Here is a 19,638-nt window from a genome sequence, read left to right on the forward strand (position 1 = left end):
GTAACTGATGACTGCTGCTCTTGCTCATCTGCCTGGCAACAAATGATGTGCCAAACTTTCACTGCACATTTGAAGGAGATCAGAGAGAAGCAGCTCTTCAGGAAGGTGGTGGCCTTTGGCTGGTGCAGAATGCTACTCTAGACCAGTGTTTCCCAAGCTTGGGTCTCCAGCTGGTTTTGGACTTCAACTCCCACCATCCCTAGCTAGCAAGACCTGTGGTCAGGGATGATGGGAATTGTAGTCCGAAAACAGCTGGAGGCCCAAGCTTGGGAAACACAGCTCTAGACAATGCCAAATTATAATTGAAATGTGGTCGTGAGTGCACTCTCTCTCTCTCTCTCTCTCTCTCTCTCTCTCTCTCTCACACACACACACACACACACACACACACCCCATACCACATCAAGAGTCTAGCCCAGGCACCCCCAAACTGCAGCCCTCCAGATGTTTTGGCCTACAACTCCCATTATCCCTAGCTAACAGGACCAGTGGTCAGGGATGATGGGAATTGTAGTCCAAAACATCTGGAGGGCCGAAGTTTGGGGATGCCTGGTCTAGCCATCACACAAAGCTGGGTGAAAGAGCAAAGTAACTGTGGTAGATGCTCCGCTCGGTTTACTTACAAAGCCTCGAGGTCCTTGATTGACGAAGAAGCAGAAACCTAACAAGGAAGAAAGGATTTGCAGTTTAGCTAACAATGTCATGACCCCTGCCTGGTTATGACTGCTTAGATAGGGCAAGGATAGGAATGCAAGAAGCTCCCTTATACTCAGTCAGACCCTTGATTCATGAAGCTCAGTATCGTGAACACTGACTGGAAGAGGCTCTCCGGGGTTTGCTGAGGGTAGTGTGTCTTGTTCCCACCTGAAGATATTGGGGAGTAAACCTGGGACCTTTTGTCAGCAGCACAGGTGCTCTGTCACTAAGGTGTTGCCTTTCCCGGCAAAAGCTTTAGGGTGCATTAAACAAACTCTGAAAGGAAGGACAGGAAGCACAGCAAGTAGCCCCCCACCTGCTGAGAGTTCAGCTGCTCGAGTTCCTTGACTTTGTTGTTCAAGTGCTGCAGCGTATCCTGTTGTCCCTATGGGCATTTTTTTTAAGGGAGAAAGGACACCAGCTCAAACATGCAAACTCTGTACCCTTGTAGGCTCCAAGAGAGCTTTCAGCACTTTGCAAGACTTTACCTGAAGCCATTCTCCTTTCTTGGCAATCTCACTCTCCTTTTCTCTCAACGACACCTCCATACTTGTCACCTGCTCCTCTTTCCTCTTCAATCTGCAAGAGGAAGCACAAGAAGAGAAAAGTCTCATTTAACACAGGCAAAAAAAATAGTCAAAAGATGTCATTAGAAGCTTTTGGTGTGCCGCCACTGTGTTACTGTGCAGTTGCCTTGAAACTGGCCAGCATTTATAACGTGGGTCAAGGTCTTTTGTTCTGTCTGCCCATAAGAACACAAGAAGAGCCTGCTGGATCAGGCCAGTGGCCCATCTAGACCAGCACCCTGTTCTCGGACTGGCCACCGAGATGCCTGCGGGAAACCTGCAAGAACATTTCCCCCTTCTGCGGTTTGTAGCAACTGATACCTAGACGCATTACTGCCTCTGACTGTGGAGGCAGAGCATAGACATAATTCAGGCCCATAGCATGCGGGAGTTCAATGGATAGAAGCAGAAGTACGACGACAACAAAATTATGTGCCAAAGCAGAACTCTTGTGGTTTTTAAAGGCCTTGTTGTCTGGCTGGCACTCTCCACTTTCTTCTTTAGGAAAGGGCCAAAATATTCCTGTCCTGGAAAGCATTTTGAGAGGCAAGCATTTCCTAGTTCTAACACTAGAACTTGTAGACATCCAGCAAAATTGGACGTTGGACAATTACGGACAGATAAAGCGAAGTACTTCTTCACACAGCGCTAAGTTGGAACTATGGAACTTGCTCCCACAGGAGGCAGTGAGAACCACTACCTTAGATGACTTATGGAGGAGGGAGCTATTTTCAGCTGCCAGTCATGGCGGCTTGCTCTGCCTCGACAGCTGGAGGCAGAAATGCCCCCTGAATGCCAGTTACCGGAAACTGCAGGAGGAGAGTTGCTCGAATCCTGCTTTGGGGCTATCCATAGGCATCTGCTCAGCCACCGTGAGAACAGGATGCCAGATTAAATGAACCACTGCCCTGATCCGGCAGGCACTTCTTATGACCTTAGGCAGTGATACGGCTTATTTTATTTGTGCCGCTGAGCATTTTGATTTTATTGGTTTATGCTGAACTGAATTTAGGAGGTTATGCTTTGGAATTTTTATGACTCTGTGGATTCTTAGCTGGAATTTGGTTTGTGTTTTTTTTAAAAAAAGTGGAAGGGCGTTGTGTGTTGAAGATTCATTCCCCGTGCCTGCTGTCATGGGATTGTTGTCTATCGCATGATAGTGTATGTTTTCATTCCACAGAGTCGGACGTGACGAAAACAGGATGTTTGTGTTACTGTGTTTCCTGAAGTGGGACTATTGTCTTTTGTTCTTTCTTTTGGCTGCCTGATGCTAGAGAGAGAAGGAGCCATGTTGCAGTGCTCCGTGTATGATTATATGTAAATAAAGTAGATTGGCCAAATGCTGAGCTACTGAGTTCTGTTACGCAACTGCGCAAATTCTGCGGATCCGTAAGTGTGCTTATGTTTCTTGGCATCAGTCGCTTCGATGTTTGGGCTGAAGAATGCTTTTGAAGCTCCCGAACAATCGACAAGGAGGGACAGAACCTGCCAGTCGGGCATGTGTCTCTGCCAGGGTCCTACTCGCAAGTAAGAGATCCTAACATTGTGATCTCTCCCCCCCCCCCGTTTTTTTGCCATTGCTATTTTTATGCAGCAGCTATCAATTTATGTTTATTTTAAACAGCCCTTTTTGAATGGATGGGGGGGAATGGTATATCATGACAATGGTATTATCAAAATAAAAAAATTCCTTCAGTAGCACCTTAAAGACCAACTAAGTTTATATTTTGGTATGAGCTTTCGTGTGCATGCACACTTCTTCAGCTATCTGACAAACCTAGACAGCATCTTAAAAAGCAGAGACATCACCTTGCCGACAAAGGTCCGTATAGTTAAAGCTATGGTTTTCCCAGTAGTGATGTATGGAAGTGAGAGTTGGACCATAAAGAAGGCTGATCGCCGAAGAATTGATGCTTTTGAATTATGGTGCTGGAGGAGACTCTTGAGAGTCCCATGGACTGCAAGAAGATCAAACCTATCCATTCTTAAGGAAATCAGCCCTGAGTGCTCCCTGGAAGGACAGATCGTGAAGCTGAGGCTCCAATACTTTGGCCACCTCATGAGAAGAGAAGAATCCTTGGAAAAGACCCTGATGTTGGGAAAGATTGAGGGCACTAGGAGAAGGGGACGTCAGAGGACAAGATGGTTGGACAGTGTTCTCGAAGCTACGAACATGAGTTTGACCAAACTGCGGGAGGCAGTGCAAGACAGGAGTGCCTGGCGTGCTCTGGTCCATGGGGTCACGAAGAGTCGGACACGACTAAACGACTAAACAACAACAACAACAACAACAACAAGGTGCTACTGAAGGAAAATTTTTTATTTTGCTTTGACTCAGACCAACACGGCTACCTACCTGTAACTAGAACAATGGTATTATCAAATTAGCTTATTACAAGAATATGCTGGCAGACGAACTCTATGGGGCACATCGGTGCTTTTTGTTGCTGTTCATGCTTTGGAACAATAAGTGCAAAGAAAATGTATAGCCATATGTTGTTTTCAGTTTATTGTGATGCTACTACTCCTTGAAGCTCATACTAATGCACAAAGCTGCAGGATCTTTCGCCAGCTCAGCAACCCAAGATCCTTTTAAGTGGAATCGCCAAGGACTAAACAGGGGGACTCTCTGCTTATGCAGCACCGACCGCAATCCACATGATCAGAAACCAACTGAAATAGTTAACAGTATTCTGAACCCCTTGATCCAACTCCCTAAGTTGGATGCAAAATCTCCACGTACTGGTGCTCTTTGTTACAGAAAATGGCAATTTATCTAATGCCAAAATTGTCTGAGTGCTTTCCCCTTGCTTTTAAAGTCTTAGCCTTAGATTAACCTCAAAGCACACAATCCAATTCAGAGATTGAAGGCAGGTTAAGAAGTTCTCAGATTCTAGAGCTGTTTGCTCATAAATCAAGCTCAGTTACAAAAAGGCACCTGTAGAAAAAAACACACCATTATCATGTTAACAAGGACACCTGCAGTTTTATAAACGAGCAAAAAACACTTACAGATTCTGAAGATCTCTGACTTCCTGGGCAGCTGATATCTACAGAAAGAGTACACAACACAGAGTTATTCTGAAAAGAAGTACTAAGTAAACGTAAACAGCAATGCCCCTATACCCCTCAAAAGTATTAGATCTGAGGATAACAAACCAATGGCCCATTTATCAAAAAAGATGCAAAAAGAGAAGTAGCCCCTGAAGAAGAAGAAATGTGAATTTCTAGAAGTAACTGAAAGGGGTTAAACTCTATGGTCCAATAATCTGCCTATATCTTTTCTTTCACATTTCAAATCACTATTAGGAAAAGCTCTTGTTTCTTTAAGCCATTTTGAATGCAGATATGAGCACAAGTATTTTAAATGCATTAAATCAACACATCTTTAACTTGCTATTGCTATTCCCAAATGTCAGGAGATTAGCCACTGTCCTTCCAGTCTCACAGTCCGGAGGATCTGCAGCCCAGAGAGATAACAGATTGTTTTAAGGCCATCCAGAGGCTAAGACCAGCTTGAAGGAATTAAGGTTTGAAAGTTAAAGCATCACACTCTAACCCATCCCTTCCCAGTCTTGGGTATTGCAGAAACTGTAGGGCTACAACCCCCATCGCCCACAGCTAGTATGACCAGTGGTCAGAGATGAAGGGAGTTGTAGCTCAATAACACCTGGGGACCCAAGGTGGAGAAAGGCTGCTTTAACCACTGGCATGCATTGCCACCTCTGAAATCAAGGTCAAGTTTTATCTCGCTAATACAATTAAAAACTTTTAGTGAGATGACTATGCCAGAGCCAGGTTTGGGTCAAAAGGGCTTTTATAGTAACAGAACAAAGTCCAGCTTGGGGTTGATGGAAGAAAGGGACTAGGGCAAAGTCCCAAACCTGGGTCTCCGGCTGTTGTTGGACTACAACTCCCATCAACCCTAGCCAGCAGGACCAGTGGTCAGGGATGATGGGAACTGTAGTCCAAAAACAGCTGGGGACCCAAGTTTGGGAAACCCTGGACTCGAGTATCTATTTCTCCCCCTTCTCTGGATTTTAGTCCCAAGATGAAGAGCTAGAATGGCCAAGGGAGAAGATGCAGTATGTCAGGATTTCCCACAAAGCAATCTTAAGACCGCAAGTGCAACACTTGTATTGGCCGCCCAATAAATGCCACCATGTGGCTTCGAGGCCCTTAGCTGCATATGTTCAAATGCTGCAGAGAGAGCAACAGTTCACACTGCCTAAGACGGGAGAGTAAGTAATAGTGAAGACACCTCCTGGGATGACAAGGAATCCACGCAGTTCAGAAGGAAGAGCAAGGGCGTTCTAAAGCTACAGGCTCAGCTAGATGCCAGAGGCCCCTTGCTCACACACTTGCCCCATTCAACACTCCCATGCTTTACGCCCTCATGCACCAACCACCCAAACTAATGTGCCGGCTGCCATTTATTTTATTTTTTAAAATTATTACGTTTATTTACCCCTGAATATATAAAACGCCTCCTATGGCCCTAAACCTGCGTATGAACCTATGAACACAGCACACAGTGAGGCAGAAAAGATCAAGCTTCATGGGTGCCTCCCCCCAAGGAAAACGGGGCATTATCTGGAAGCCAAGCCCCCCCCCCGAAGCCCTGCTTTCAGAGAAGCCAAGCTCACCTCACGGTGCCCTCTTCCGTAACAAATTAAGAAAGCAACATTTCATGGCGAGACCAAATATGCTCTATGTAGCCCAATACGTTGTTCCCCCTCCAAAAAGAAAATAAAGTTGAGCTCCAATGCTATGATTCTAAGAGGGTGCTATACTCTTGGACACGTAACTCCAGTGGTTTCGAACCACCCCGAGATCTACGGGTATAGGGCAGTGTACAAATTTAATACAGTCGTACCCTGGTTGTCAAACGACAACTTCCATTCCGGAAGTCCGTTTGACTTCCAAAAACGTTCTGACAACCAAGGTGCAGCTTCCGATTGGCTGCAGGAACTCCCTGCACTCAGTTGGAAGCTGCGGAAGCCACGCCGGATGTTCGGGTTCCAAAGAACATTTGCAAACCAGAACACTCACTTCCGGGTTTGCGGCATTCGGGAGCCAAAACGTTCGAGTCACAAGGCGTTCGGGATCCAAGGTATGACTGTACATAGTAATAAAAATAAGTTTTGAAAGCTTCTTCCTGCTGAAACTATTTCCACATAGATGTGTATTCCTGCCATGGGGCTCTCTGCATCTGGCAGGGAATTCTAGGCAATGCCCCAGGGTGCTTTGCTCAGCTCCTGACAGGTGCCAAGACGACTTTGCAAGTGGTCAGTGTAAGGGTAAGATAACAACCACTGCTTGGCTAAGGATTGCAGGGCTGTGCATGAAGGGAAGGGAGTGCTGTGGCAATTCAGCTGTAGCCCATGTGCTTCGCAGGTTGTGGGCGGGGACAGGCTTTAACTCTGGTCTCTCCAGACAAATAATTAGGTAACAGGTGGAGGAAAAGGCCACTGCCGAGATCCCAGAGAGTGGACAATACTGAGGTAGATGACATGTATGGTCTGAAGTCACTCCCAGGAACTTAAACAGGGCTGTCTCCCCAAGGGTGTGCATACGACTGCAGTCCTTACTCTACGCAGCGGAAACTCCTGGGACTGTTTCGGACGCAATGTGAAATCAGTTCCTCAAAGCTTGTGCATGCAACCAGGCAGAGGAGACTGCTTAAACGTGGGTGCAGAGGCTTTCAAACCGCACTGTGAAACAAATCACTCGCAGTTTTATTATGCGCTCGTAAATTTTGATTTCCTTTTAACAAGCCGCCTGGCGGATTAGCTGAGAATGCCTCTTTCGCCGAGACAGGCTTTTAATCGTTAATCTGAATGTTTAATTGATTAAGACATATATCTCATGGTTCAATCAGTGGCAGCTGGTGCCCACCAGGGACTAACAGGGCACAAGGCAGAGGGCACAAAAGGTAAGGGCAGCTAACAGCCAATGGCAGGAAGAATAAGCAAATTCTGGTCTTGTCTCCATCCTTCTTGATGCTCAGTTCTACAAGGGCAACACTGAGGCTAAGATGGCAGTCAATGCCACCTCCTGGACTGGATGTAAGTCGGAAGGCAGGCAGGTGGGGTCTGGCTGATGTTGGTGGGGCAGCACCCCCTTAACCCAGTGGCCCAGCCTCCTCTGGGTTCAATGGCAATGCATGAAAAAGCCAGGCCTCTCCCAGCAAGAGCCCCCCCCCCCAACAGATAGGAAAGGAGGAGCCATACTGCAGGAAGAGGAAGACTGCAAAGCAAAGGACTCCCCCTCCAGCTGCCAGCTCAATACCACTTTACCTGTGTGTCCTTTCCAAGCTGGGCCTTTCCTATTTCTTCTTTCAGGGCCTCTATTTCCTGTGCCAAACCCTTTTCAATGACAAAACAAGACAAGGTTGTACAATGGAGACAACACATCCCACAAAAATGAGAAAAATGAAGGGTGCGAAAAATTCGACCACAAGAAGGGCAATGCAATGGCAAACACACAAACACACACACACAAAAGGCAGCGCACGGCAGATCCAGCACCAACCTGGACAGTTTTTTCCTTGGTGGCAACTTTAAGGACCTCAGCCTGAAGCAGTTCCTCCACAGACTTGATTTTCCCATCCTTCTCACTAATTCTTTAGCCAAGAGAGAGAGAGAAAAGAGTAGAGGGGTTAAGAAACAGCATTGGAAGGGTGGGAAGCATTTGCGCAGGGTGGGAAAGAAATGCTCCAGGAAGTTGCTGAGGAATATAATGCAATACTGCCCAAACGAATCAGAGCAAGCATCAAGTTGGTATTTTTTAGGTATAAAGTAAACTGATTCACAACTGAAAGAGTAGGGTGGCATCTGCTGTTAGAGAAACTTCTGTTTAAAGAAAAGCAATTTCTTCAAAGAATACAGCACTGCTACTATTACCGCAGGACATTCTTTCTGGTTTTAAAACAAGGTTAGGTTTTCACCCAATGTCCGTGCAGCTATTGGCACCCAACTTGAAAGCTCCCTGGGACTTTAAAAAGGAAAGCCCAAAAGCTGGATCCCAAGTTGGCTCCATTATGGTCACATGACAGCATTGGGTCTGCTCTAGTTCTGACTACTGTACTAGCTCCTGAATAGTGAAGTGATCTACCTGTCCTCCTCCCTTCCACCCCCGTTGTCAAGCTTGGCAGGAGCCTGAATTTAGGCTGCACCCTGAAGCCCTTCATTTCACAATCATGGTTTCTTCTGAAGAGTCAAATGCAGCAACTTCGAACATCCCACTGCACAGATTACATTCTAAAGTCTGGGCGCTTCTGTAGTAAAAGCCTGCCCCCACAGGCTTCGTGGATAACAGAAACATAAGGGTAAAGAGGGCTTTCAAACTGAAGAAAAGGAAACGTGCTTCTACTTACACTTTTTGTAATTCTTCCACCAACGTTGCAAAGGAAACCTTGGGGAACAAAAGCAAGGAGGACGGATGTTTAGAGAGGAAGTCAGAATACTGGATCTAGCTGATGGTACCAGCTCTCACCAACTTTGCTGATGCAATTCGTTTTGGAGAGCTAATCAGTCCTATTGTTTTAATCGGACTAAACTGTAGCATTTTGCAGCACCTGTAATTAGTTCTTTGCAAAATTTAAGAGTAAGCTTGAGGAATACAGGTGTCCTCACCAAAGAGAGGTAGGGCAGCTTCTGTCAGGAATGCTTTGATGGCGTTTCCTGCTTGGCAGGGGGTTGGACTGGATGGCCCTTGTGGTCTCTTCCAACTCTATGATTCTATGAAGGATACTTTGGAAGCTCCTGTTCTAATGGAATTTCGCTGAGACCCACAATTTCCCTTCTTCTGCAATGCTAGAAAGTGTGGAACTTTGCTGCATGGCCAAAGGTTTTACCTTTGCATGGCTTGACCGACGAGTTCTGCTTACACTCTGAAGACAGTCAACAACCCAGCTCAAGGCTGAATGCAGCCTTTCCACAAGCCCAACTGGGTCAATGACTTGGACGGCTGCCTATTTTCCCACATGTGGCTTGGCTCACTTGTTTGACTTCTCCAAAGATGTTGACAAGTTTGCGACATTAAACCCCTTCTCCCTTTGTCAACAAGGACAAACCCTGCAAGCAGAACTGCATCAAGAGTCAATGGCTGCTCCAGGGCCAGCAGTGCTGGGGTAGGACTTGCAGAAAGTCACAGCGACCACTTCCAAGTTTAGAGAAACCTTCGCCTTGCTTTGAAAGGGCTTCAAAGGATGGAGGGCTGAACTTGGAACAGGTGGCATCACCTCTCGCTAGCTTTGCTGATGTAAAGGGTATCCACAGATTAGAATGTTGGTCAATTATATTTTTAGATCGGATTAAGCAGCAGCAATATTTGCATCACCTGTCACACAAGGGCTAATGTCGACATAATTGCAACTGCCGTTTACGCATAAACAATCACATGCAATCTTTCTAATCATGGAAGTAGGCCACGGAGATCTTCTGAGAGCGTCTCTTTAGAAGAAGAAGAAGAGGAGGAGGAGGAGTTTGGATTTGATATCCCGCTTTATCACTACCCGAAGGAGTCTCAAAGTGGCTAACAATCTCCTTTCCCTTCTTCCCCCACAACAAACACCCTGGGAGGTGAGTGGGGCTGAGAGACTTCAGAGAAGTGTGACTAGCCCAAGGTCCCCCAGCAGCTGCATGTGGAGGAGTGGAGACGCGAACCCGGCTCCCCAGATTACAAGTCTACCACTCTTAACCACTACACCACACTGGCTCTTTATACTATTCCTCTGCTCGTGTGGAGTAAGACATTTGTGAAGGCATTTATTTACAGGGGTTAGCAGACTGCAGTAATGTCAGCAGTTAACTCTTCAAGGCCCCAATTCTTTGAAATCCAACTGAACAAAAAGCGCAAGGCAAAAACAATGAGGCACATTGCAAAATGGAAGCAGCAATTTCAGGCGAAATCCTCCGACAGGGATTGACTTAACAGCAACCAATTTGAAGACCTTTCTTAACAGAACAAAACCAAGGCAACGTACCTGCTCTGTTTGTACCCTCTGCAGATTTTCAACTTCACTTTTCAAGGATGCGTTCTCTGTTCTCAGTGCCTTTTAAGAGGAAAACATTTTCAACACAGTATTGACACTTTGGAATAGTTAATTGCAACCACAAAAAGGAAAGTGATACATTTGCCAAGAACAACATTCTATTATCGCTGCTGACTTACCTGACAACATTTTTAACGTGTGGAAGTCACGGTTTACATGGCTGGGTCCCTTTCCTGACATAATCTTGGTTTTGTACCCTAGCATCTCTCCTCAAGAATAAAACCTTTAAAGTGGTGGTTCTCACCCTGTGAAACATCTCAGGAAAAGTCTGTCCTAGTCCTCCTATCCACTGATATGTGCCCTTGGGTTTCAGCCTGCAAGGAGCTCAGCAGCATTTACCCAGCCCAAACAGAATAAGCAGGTCAAAGGAAGCGCTTCACTCCCAAGATCTAAGCATCACAAGCTCCTTAAAGACAAGTACCAATGGGTCAGGCGGGAGAGTCTGAATGGATGGTTGTTACCTTACGCTGAAGGCTTTCACTTTTCTCAAGTGTAGAAAGAAGAAAGCCAGAGGAAAAAAGCTTGCCCTGTAAGATTCCAGTCCATAACTACATTCTTAAAGGGACTGCAACTGGAAAAAGCTTGTGCTGCTTTTCAGACAGAGATTACAGTCGTACCTTGAATCCCGAATGCCTTGGTACTCGGACATTTTGGCTCCTGAACACCGCAAACCCGGAAGTGACTGTTCCAGTTTGTGAACGTTCTTTGGAACCTGAACGTCCAACGGGGCTTCCGATTGGCTGCAGGAGCTTCCTGCAGCTAATCAGAAGCTGCGCTTTGATTTCAGAAAGTTTTGGAAGTCGAACGAACTCCCGGAACGGATTCCGTTTGACTTCCAAGGTACGACTATATCTGGAATTTGGTGCAGCTGCGGTACTCCATCATGGTCCCCTCCCTTTATAGACTACAAAACATGGGTCTGCCACTGTCGCATTCAGTAAGATCTTCAGTAGCTGACTTCCACCTCCTGCTGTATAAGATATTTAATGAATTCTGTGACTGGACTCAAGATGGGGCTGAGGTAGTCCTCTTCCTTTGCCAGTCTTTCACTGTCCCTCGACCTAAGCCGAGTTGCTGGATTAGTCCAATATTTTTCCAGAGAGAGTGGGGAGGAGAACAGAGCAACTGAGGCAGGACAGCTATGGAGAGACAGAACAGAGGAAAAGGGGAGCTTGGGACAAAAGTGAAGCAGCAGCTGCTGTTGCTATAATCCGGGCATGTAGCTACCCCGTGGTGGAGCGAGACACACTGTATTAGCACGCAATGCCACACTGTTCATGCACTGGGCACGCCTGACTCTTAAGAAGAGAGTTTACCTTTAGCTCGTCTTCTTTATTTGCCATCTCTATGAGTCCAGCTTCAAGGAGTTCCTCAACCGTCTTTATTTTGTCATCCTTGTCTGTCATGCTGAGGAGGAGTTGAAAAGGATGTTATGAACTTCAACTCAAAACCAACTGGTGCTACCAGGACGACAATCCTATGTTCATTTGTATGGATGTATTTCCTTGCTTGGTGAGCAAGCAAGAACATACGAAGCAGCCTTAAAATGAGAGTCGTTTAGGCCTGCACTGTCTCATTTAGCAGATGATGATTCTCGGGGTGTCTTAGGCAGAGAGGTTGTTCCCAGACCAGGTACTGAAAACCTGTTAACTGGAAATGCTAGGGATGGAACCTGGGACCCTCTCCATGTCAAGCGTGCACCTTAGCACAGAGGTATGGGGTCCTCCCCCTGCCAGGCTGCAGGTACTTAGCACAAAACACCTACAGATTTATTATTCTTAGTAAGATTAGCTGCTCTTTTTGCTTGGTAAAAAAAAGTTTGCTTGTGAAATAAATGAGAGGCTACCTACTGCCCCAGCTCTTACCTTCTTTCCATTTGCTCCAACAAATCCTTATTAGTCTGAAAGCAGGAGAGAAAGAGAGAGAAGTCATGCTTAATGCTGGTTTGCAGCTCTAGCGAGCAAGAGAGCTGCTCAGAATCCGGCTGTTTGCATTTGTGCTGATTCTCTGAAGTGCCGATGCAGAAAAGCCGTGAGGGCCAGCTTTGCCGACCCCGGAGTTAAACTATTGTAGCAAATAAAACGATGAGCTCTGCGGCAGACCAAGGAAGACCCATTGGAATTGATGGACACGGGTCACTTAGGTCCAGTAATTTGAATGGGTCTACTCTGAGTAAGACTATGTTGGAGATATCTCCCAGTTACTTACAATGGGATATTGTTGCATAGACGTTGGCAAGAGCCAACTTGGCCGGCTGCATTTGCAGGACATGTGCACCCAAATGTGGCTGCTCCTTAGTGGCAGAAGTGAAGGGCAAGGATATCAAAGAAGCCGAAAGAACTCTTGCTCCCAAAATGCTCCCTTTCGAGCTAGCTGATGGTAGCAGCAGCATTGTAGTCCCGCACCAAAACAACCATTTCTAGGTCAGGTAGCCTGAGATCAGAGGGGCTTATGCCCTGCCATCTGGAGCAGGCAAGACATTCGGTGACCCCAACATCTCCATTCCCAGCCCCTGAGCCTCAAATGCAAACCAAACCCTCTTGTTATCCAAGGAAAGAGTAAAGCTAAGGTTTACTCAGACCCTGCACCAAAGACCTACCACTGATGTCTGGCCTATTCAGCAAGATCTAGTAGATGACACAAGCAGCTGGTGCTCTCCACCCTGGCCAAGGAAGCAGCAACCTTGATTATCACAGTATTGTTCACCCATCTGAATATTGTAATACAGTACTGTACTGCATAAGCAACTAAAGGTATCCATTACTGAAAACATCACCTAGAGCACCGCTGGCATTTGCGAAGCACGAAAAGCCTATTAGTGTGTTCCAAAGAGTTGTTGGGCCCAGATGTTCTCAATGTGCATGCGTCATTTTTGTATATTTCAGATTGTTTACTCCAACTCCCCCGGTCCCCCAAAGACACAATGGTATTGTGAGAGGGTAAGAATCATAGAATCGTAGAGTTGGAAGACACCCCAAGAGTCATCTAGTCCAGGCATCCCCAAACTTCGGCCCTCCAGATGTTTTGGACTACAATTCCCATCTTCCCCAACCACTGGTCCTGTTAGCTAGGGATCATGGGAGTTGTAGGCCAAAACATCTGATTTAGTCCAACCCCTTCCAATGCCGGAATTAGTGGCCAAATTCTTATTACAAAAGACTGGAAAGAGAAGTTGCTTAACTGCAACTTATTACCAAGCTTAAAATCATGGAGAGACTTGGTCTGAATAGAGACATTGGATTCTTCTCTCATTATACATGATAAAGCTATCTTTAGCCATCTCACCCCTTGCTTTCTCATGCAAGACCAATTGCAGCCATTAACAGTCGTCAACAGCTATCAGTCAATCACCCACTCCCACCACAAGGAGGGAGTAATACCCCTCCCCACCCTCTCACTATATATAAGCATCTGGTGACTTCTGCTTCAGTGTATCTGAAGAAGTGTGCATGCACACGAAAGCTCATACCAATGACAAACTTAGTTGGTCTCTAAGGTGCTGCTGGAATGATTTTTTTTATTTTGGCCAAATGAAGAAATAGTGGCCAAATGAAGTGGGGAATCCATTTGGCTGCTTCCTACCCTGAAGTTGTATAATTAAGAGAAAAAGACTGGATATTATATGGGGATGCTTTTTGCTGCATGCATTCTAACTATGCCCATGGGAGGACCAGAATCTTATTTTCCAATTAATTTATCATGTAATTAATTCATTAATATACAGTATTACATAAATAGCTTATGGATCATGCATATTAAGGAGCATTAAAAAATTGTTAATAAATGGTGAAATCGTCAAGATCTTGCACCCTTTACCAGTCTATTCCAAACACCACGCATAAACATGCAGCAAATACTGTAATACCAATCTAGATACAAAAGCAAAGGACAAGAGCAGGCACAAACATTTATGCCCCACTTTTTCAAAAAAAAAAATATGATTTTTTTTAAGCTTAACTATTTGGCAGATCTGCACCATGCCATTTAAAGCACATGACTTCCCCCAAAGAATCCTGAGAACTACAGCTTTACCCAGAGCTACAATTCCCAGCACCTTTGGCAAACTGCTGTTCCCAGGATTCTTTGGAGGAAGTCATGTGTTTTAAATGTGAGTTGGGTGTGGATCTGCATCCTGTCCTCCTGAAATACTGAATAAGTTAACTGGGGAGTGGAGCTCACTTAACCAAGCAAGTATTGTCCACCACCAAAGACAGCTCCAGAATTCGAATTAGATACTAGATTTCTGAGCATATAACCTCCCTTCTCAGGTGTGATGTTGTTTGGGGGGGGGGGAGCACGGCATCCTAACTAGAAGTAGTTCCAAACTCAGCTCTATAAGCAACTGGAAGACACAGGATAAACATCCTTTAACCCCTCTGCTGGCTCCCACATCCAACCCACAAAATCAGCTGCATCTACATCAACAGCCATTTCTGAACAAAGATAGTATTATTAGCAGGAATTTGTCTGCCATACCTGCTCAGACAAGAGAGCCTGCAGCTTCTGAACTTCCAACTGCAGCGCTTTGTTTTGATCCTTTAGAACCTGAAATGAAATCACCAGACGGCACTGTCAGTTCGGAATTCTGTACCCAGACATTGCTCCTGCAATTTTCTTTGTGTTATTGGAAGAGAAACGGTGGTTCTGATGAACAGCAATTGACAGAAATGTTAAGAGAGTCCCGGTTCCTGTTCGGGTTGGCTATCTATCCATTGAATTGAAAAGAGTGGATCGCCACCATGATGATGATGATAGCACTTCTAGGAAGGGGCTTCGCTTTAACCCGCTTATGGCGATACCAGCTTGCTCCAGGCGATCCCAAAGGGCACTTTGCACAGATTTACTGGAATAGCCTATGTGAAGTGCTTTGAACACAGGGGAAAGTGCTTTGATGGAGCAGAAGGAATAAGGGGAGGAAGTACAAATTTGATCTTGGGGGATGGGGTGGAAAGAGACACTGAACATATGAAGCTGCCTTATGGCAAATCAGACCACTGGGCCCATCTAGCTCAGTATTGCTTGCAATTCTCCAGGAGTTCAGAAGGGGAAGGAAGGTCCTGAACCTGGAGGTGCCAAGGATTGAAGCAAGGACTTTCTGCATGCAAAACAGATGATCCACAACTGAGCTCTGGACCTTCTTCCTGAATGCAGGAGATCACATTTCAACAGCATCAAGCCAGAAGGGAGGGCTGCTCAAAGAAAGAACTAGAATAAACTAGGGAACCAGGGAAGGGGGTAGACTAGGATCCCCCCTCCCAAAAAAAACATCCTAAAGGTCTAGCAAGTGGAAGCAAATCTAGCATTTGGGAGAAATCCTGCCCTCTACTAGCAGCACTGCTGTGAACAGCACCTCTGGGTATCATAATTCTCCAGCAGGGAACCCTGCAAGCCTGATCTGGATTGGAGCATTTTCTGGATCATATGTCCTGCAGCTACTTTTTCCTCAAAATAAAAGGGTTCAGTTTAAGCACACTTTTAAAAATATTGAATATCATAACACGCAGTTTAGACCTTAAGTCCCCTGATTAAAAATATAAATAAGGAGGGGATGCTAATCAAACTCAGGGTATACTTTTGCTCATACAGTCGTATCTTGGATCCTGAACGCCTTGTGAGTCGAATGTTTTGGGTCCCGAACACCGCAAACCCGGAAGTGAGGGTTTCGGTTTGTGAACATTCTTTGGAACGCAAACATCTGGCGTGGCTTCCAATTGCGTGCAGGAGCTTCCTGCAGCCAATCGGAAGCTGCGCCTTAGTTTCTGGACATTTTGGAAGTCAAACGGACTTCCAGAATGGATTCCGTTCGACTTCCAAGGTAGCACTGTATTGAAATCCCCACTCATTTCAGAAGCTTCTTAGCACTGGGATCTGCATAGACACTGCAGTGCCCCTCTGCTCACTTCATGCCGAGCCACAATTTTGTGATGAGACACCTCACTTTTCTTTCCTGCATCACTGGCAGCAATTTTTTCAATCCGCATCTCCATTTGTTTTTGGGACGCTGTGCTGCTACACTACCATCCAGCACTTTTTCCTGCGCCCTTCCCTAGTCCTGCTGCCAAGTTGTCAGCTGTCCCGCTGTGAATAAGGCAATGCGCGCCACGCGCACACACACTCACACTCTCACACACACACACTACCTGAAGTTCCTCTTTTGCACTTGAAGCTTTGGCATGGTGTCCCTGAAGCTGCTCCTCCAGCGCTCTGATTTTTTCATCTCTGACCTGAGTACTGAAAAACAGGGGGGAAGGTTAAAGTGAAAGGAAAAGAAGCCCCCCCCCCCGGTGCTTACAAGGCCAAGCACATAACAATCAAAGAACAATGGCTTATCAGATGGCACTCTTTGTTTATTTACCTTTTCTGCATCCTTTCCAGCTCATGCGCAGCAGCGGCCTAGATAGAAAGAGGATTAGCACTATTTAGTGTGTTGCATCCAAGCAAGAGTCAGCAAACACGGCCACATCCAATATTAAAAAGCCAAGATTGAGCCCATGAAATATAGCTTCTTGCTGTGCCCCTCCTTTTCTGCCACAAGCAAAAAGAAAAAAGGGGTGGGGAGACACATGTTTTGCCCATCTCCGAAAAAGGCACCGCCACATGCTCAGTAATCTGCTCATCAGACTGTGCTCTGCAGCGATGCTTTCAAATCTAGGAAAGAAAGCACTTTATTTTAGGTAACAGGCTAGGAAGTGGAAATGCTCAGGGCACTGTTGCCCTGGATAATGATGTATATGACTGCATTAAAGGAAATGCCACAGAGCCGGGGGTGGGGGGAGAAGATATCTGCACACAAATGGGCAGAGAGTCATTCCAGTGTGGGGGGTACCAACTCCATTACTCTAATATTATGAAAATGACTCCAAGCTGCAATCTAGGAAAAAGGAGGATTTCCCCCTTAAGCTGGAGGAGCTTCAAAGCAGGCTGAAGCCACAAACACAGTGTAACTTCCGCCTGCAATGAAACGACCCACTGCTTAATTCCCCAAAGTGACTCAACGCTTTGTACGGCACTTGCATTTGCTGCAGTTAACACAGATTCTGTCTGAAAAGATGTGAAAGGATGAATGATAAGACACATGCCCTTTAGCATTGGTAGACACGTGCTTGGAACCCGACTGGGCTGCAGCTCTCCGGCACGTGCCCATAGGTGAACGAAGAGCACATTTGTCTTTCCTACTCTGTGCGCCAGCTGCAGGAAGCACAACTGCGATGGAAAGTATGTGTAACCTTGCGAGTTATTTTAGGCTGAGAAACAGTGAGAGGTGCGCCATCGCTCAGCGTGCTCCAGGGCAGAGAGATGATCTGGACCTGGGTCTCCTTAGTCTGCTACACATGGCCTTATCCTGAACCATCCTCCACTCAGTTCAAGCCCACAAGGACAGAGAACAAGAGTCTCCCATTGTGCAGCACTTTATTTCAGGGGTGGGGAAGGAGATGCCCTCCAAACGTCGCCAAACTACAACTCCCATCATTCCTGACTATTGGCCATTCTGGCTGAGAATGATGGGAACTGAAGTCTAACAACGTAAGGAGGGCTAGATTTTCTCCACTCTTGCTTTTTATTTACTTGACTAAAAATAGTCAACTGTTTCCTTCAAGTTTCCCTCAAAAGTCCTAGATCTCAAATTGTCTCATCTGTTTAGGCAGGGCAAGCACGATTTCTTATCACAACTTGTTAGCAGTAGCAGTGGATTAATTACAAAACAAAAAATTGTGTAGATGTTTGGAACTGAGGAAGAAAGGAGGGTCCAGGGCAAAGGTGGATCATCCTAAGCAACAAAAATCACTAGGTTTTTCCAGGCGGTCAAAAACTAGTACCGGTAGCTCTTGTTTGAGAAGCTCAAGTAAGCAGAATGTAGGCCTAGGCTGGATAAACAATTGTTGCATTTGTATACTATGCTTAAGTACACATTCGGGCTGAATGTGCAGCACAAAATCTGAGCTATGGCTCTAGAGCATGTGCAAAATTTCCCTATCGCTAACGATCAACTCCAACCAGCCTCTAAATTTTTGACTGCAGGGGGAAAAGGGCTTCCATGTGTGAGATCAGGTGTGAGCCAAAGCTTTTCATTTCAAGATTTTGTGCAAAGAACAGCAGATAAGAGATGAAACTCACCCCCTTGAGGTGTCCTTCTAACTGAGCACACCTTTAGTACTTTTGAGTTTAGATCATTCCCAAGTGGCACTGAATGATCCCAACCTTTTACATTTGGAGCCAGCTTTCCTTAACTTGTGCTAAGCACAAATATTACTCAGCACAAATAATACTCAAGTGTTGTCAGTGGAATGGCAGAACACAGCACTTGTCAAGATATGAATATGGGTTTGTTAACCTGCTCGTTGGTGAGCGCCTGCAACTTCTGCACTTCTGCTTTGAGGGACATGTTCATGTTCTGTACAACCTGGAGAGGGGAGAAACAGGTTTCACATTACAGGGTGCAGCCATGAAGATCAATTCTACATTTTCGACTGCACCAACCTCAGTTACAGGTAGGTAGCCGTGTTGGTCTGCCGTAGTCGAAACAAAATAAAAAAATTCCTTCCAGTAGCATCTTAGAGACCAACTAAGTCTGTCATTGGTATGAGCTTTCATGTGCATGACAAACTTAGTTGGTCAAGCAATGGAGGGGAAGCATTCCTGCTTGCATACCTAGTTCTCAATTCAGGTATGTGCACGCACACAAAAGTTCATACCAATGACAAACTTAGTTGGTCTCCAAGGTGCTAAAGGAAGGATTTTTTTTTATTTTGCACCAATCTCAAGTTTGGGCTCCTCATCTGCAGCAATCAAAACATACATTCCATGTACCTGCTAAGAAACAGCCTCATCTCATCTCCTTCCACAGGCAGGTTAAAACCCCATCTTCTCCCCTACTTTCCCAACATTGGGGAGATTTCTGCAGTTGCGGCTGCTACTTGTTTATTTCACACAGTTGAAAAACAGCGAACTCAATGCAACATTTAGTGCATCCTTCAAATATGTATATATTTTTAAGAAAGACACTTTAATTGTTGATTTCTTCTGAAGAAAGATAACCAATAAATCCTAACCACAAAATATATTCCCAGTTCTTCTTAGATTTCAAAATCTGGAAAAGATGGAGGGCAAGCAATCCTGCTTGCATACCTAGTTCTCCATTTTCCATGCTAGCTTGAAGACCACCTGCTGTCTTAAAATTCAAAGCTTGCCCGAGTTAGCTAACAAGTGAGAAAATGAGACAGTAAAATGCTCTGTACTGCTTCAGATCATAGCCCAAATATATCTGAATGCTGCCTTGCATGGCAAAAAACAAACAGGACAGCCTCTGGAAAACAAGCC

The 19,638-nt window shown here is 45.6% G+C and overlaps 1 protein-coding gene across 11 annotated transcripts in view; it reads right to left on the reverse strand.

Moving 5' to 3' along the window:
- Nucleotides 1-19,638, reverse strand: part of KTN1 (kinectin 1) — a 97,476-nt gene that overhangs the window by 23,670 nt on the left and 54,168 nt on the right. For 5 of the 11 annotated variants that reach the window (XM_060271034.1, XM_035103800.2, XM_060271046.1 and 2 more), the window contains exons 15-28: nt 18,653-18,721; nt 16,676-16,713; nt 16,461-16,551; nt 14,797-14,865; nt 12,186-12,220; nt 11,637-11,727; nt 10,252-10,320; nt 8,641-8,678; nt 7,797-7,887; nt 7,562-7,630; nt 4,275-4,312; nt 1,185-1,275; nt 1,013-1,081; nt 624-661 (exon numbers count right to left, since the gene is read on the reverse strand). In XM_060271034.1, coding sequence (XP_060127017.1) covers nt 624-661; nt 1,013-1,081; nt 1,185-1,275; nt 4,275-4,312; nt 7,562-7,630; nt 7,797-7,887; nt 8,641-8,678; nt 10,252-10,320; nt 11,637-11,727; nt 12,186-12,220; nt 14,797-14,865; nt 16,461-16,551; nt 16,676-16,713; nt 18,653-18,721 — 896 coding nt within the window. The remainder of the gene's footprint in view (nt 1-623; nt 662-1,012; nt 1,082-1,184; nt 1,276-4,274; nt 4,313-7,561; nt 7,631-7,796; nt 7,888-8,640; nt 8,679-10,251; nt 10,321-11,636; nt 11,728-12,185; nt 12,221-14,796; nt 14,866-16,460; nt 16,552-16,675; nt 16,714-18,652; nt 18,722-19,638) is intronic. The other 6 variants (XM_060271022.1, XM_060271054.1, XM_035103883.2 and 3 more) reach the window with 2 other exon arrangements.

Source organism: Zootoca vivipara, chromosome 1 (genome assembly GCF_963506605.1).
Source record: "Zootoca vivipara chromosome 1, rZooViv1.1, whole genome shotgun sequence".
NCBI lineage: Eukaryota > Metazoa > Chordata > Lepidosauria > Squamata > Lacertidae > Zootoca > Zootoca vivipara.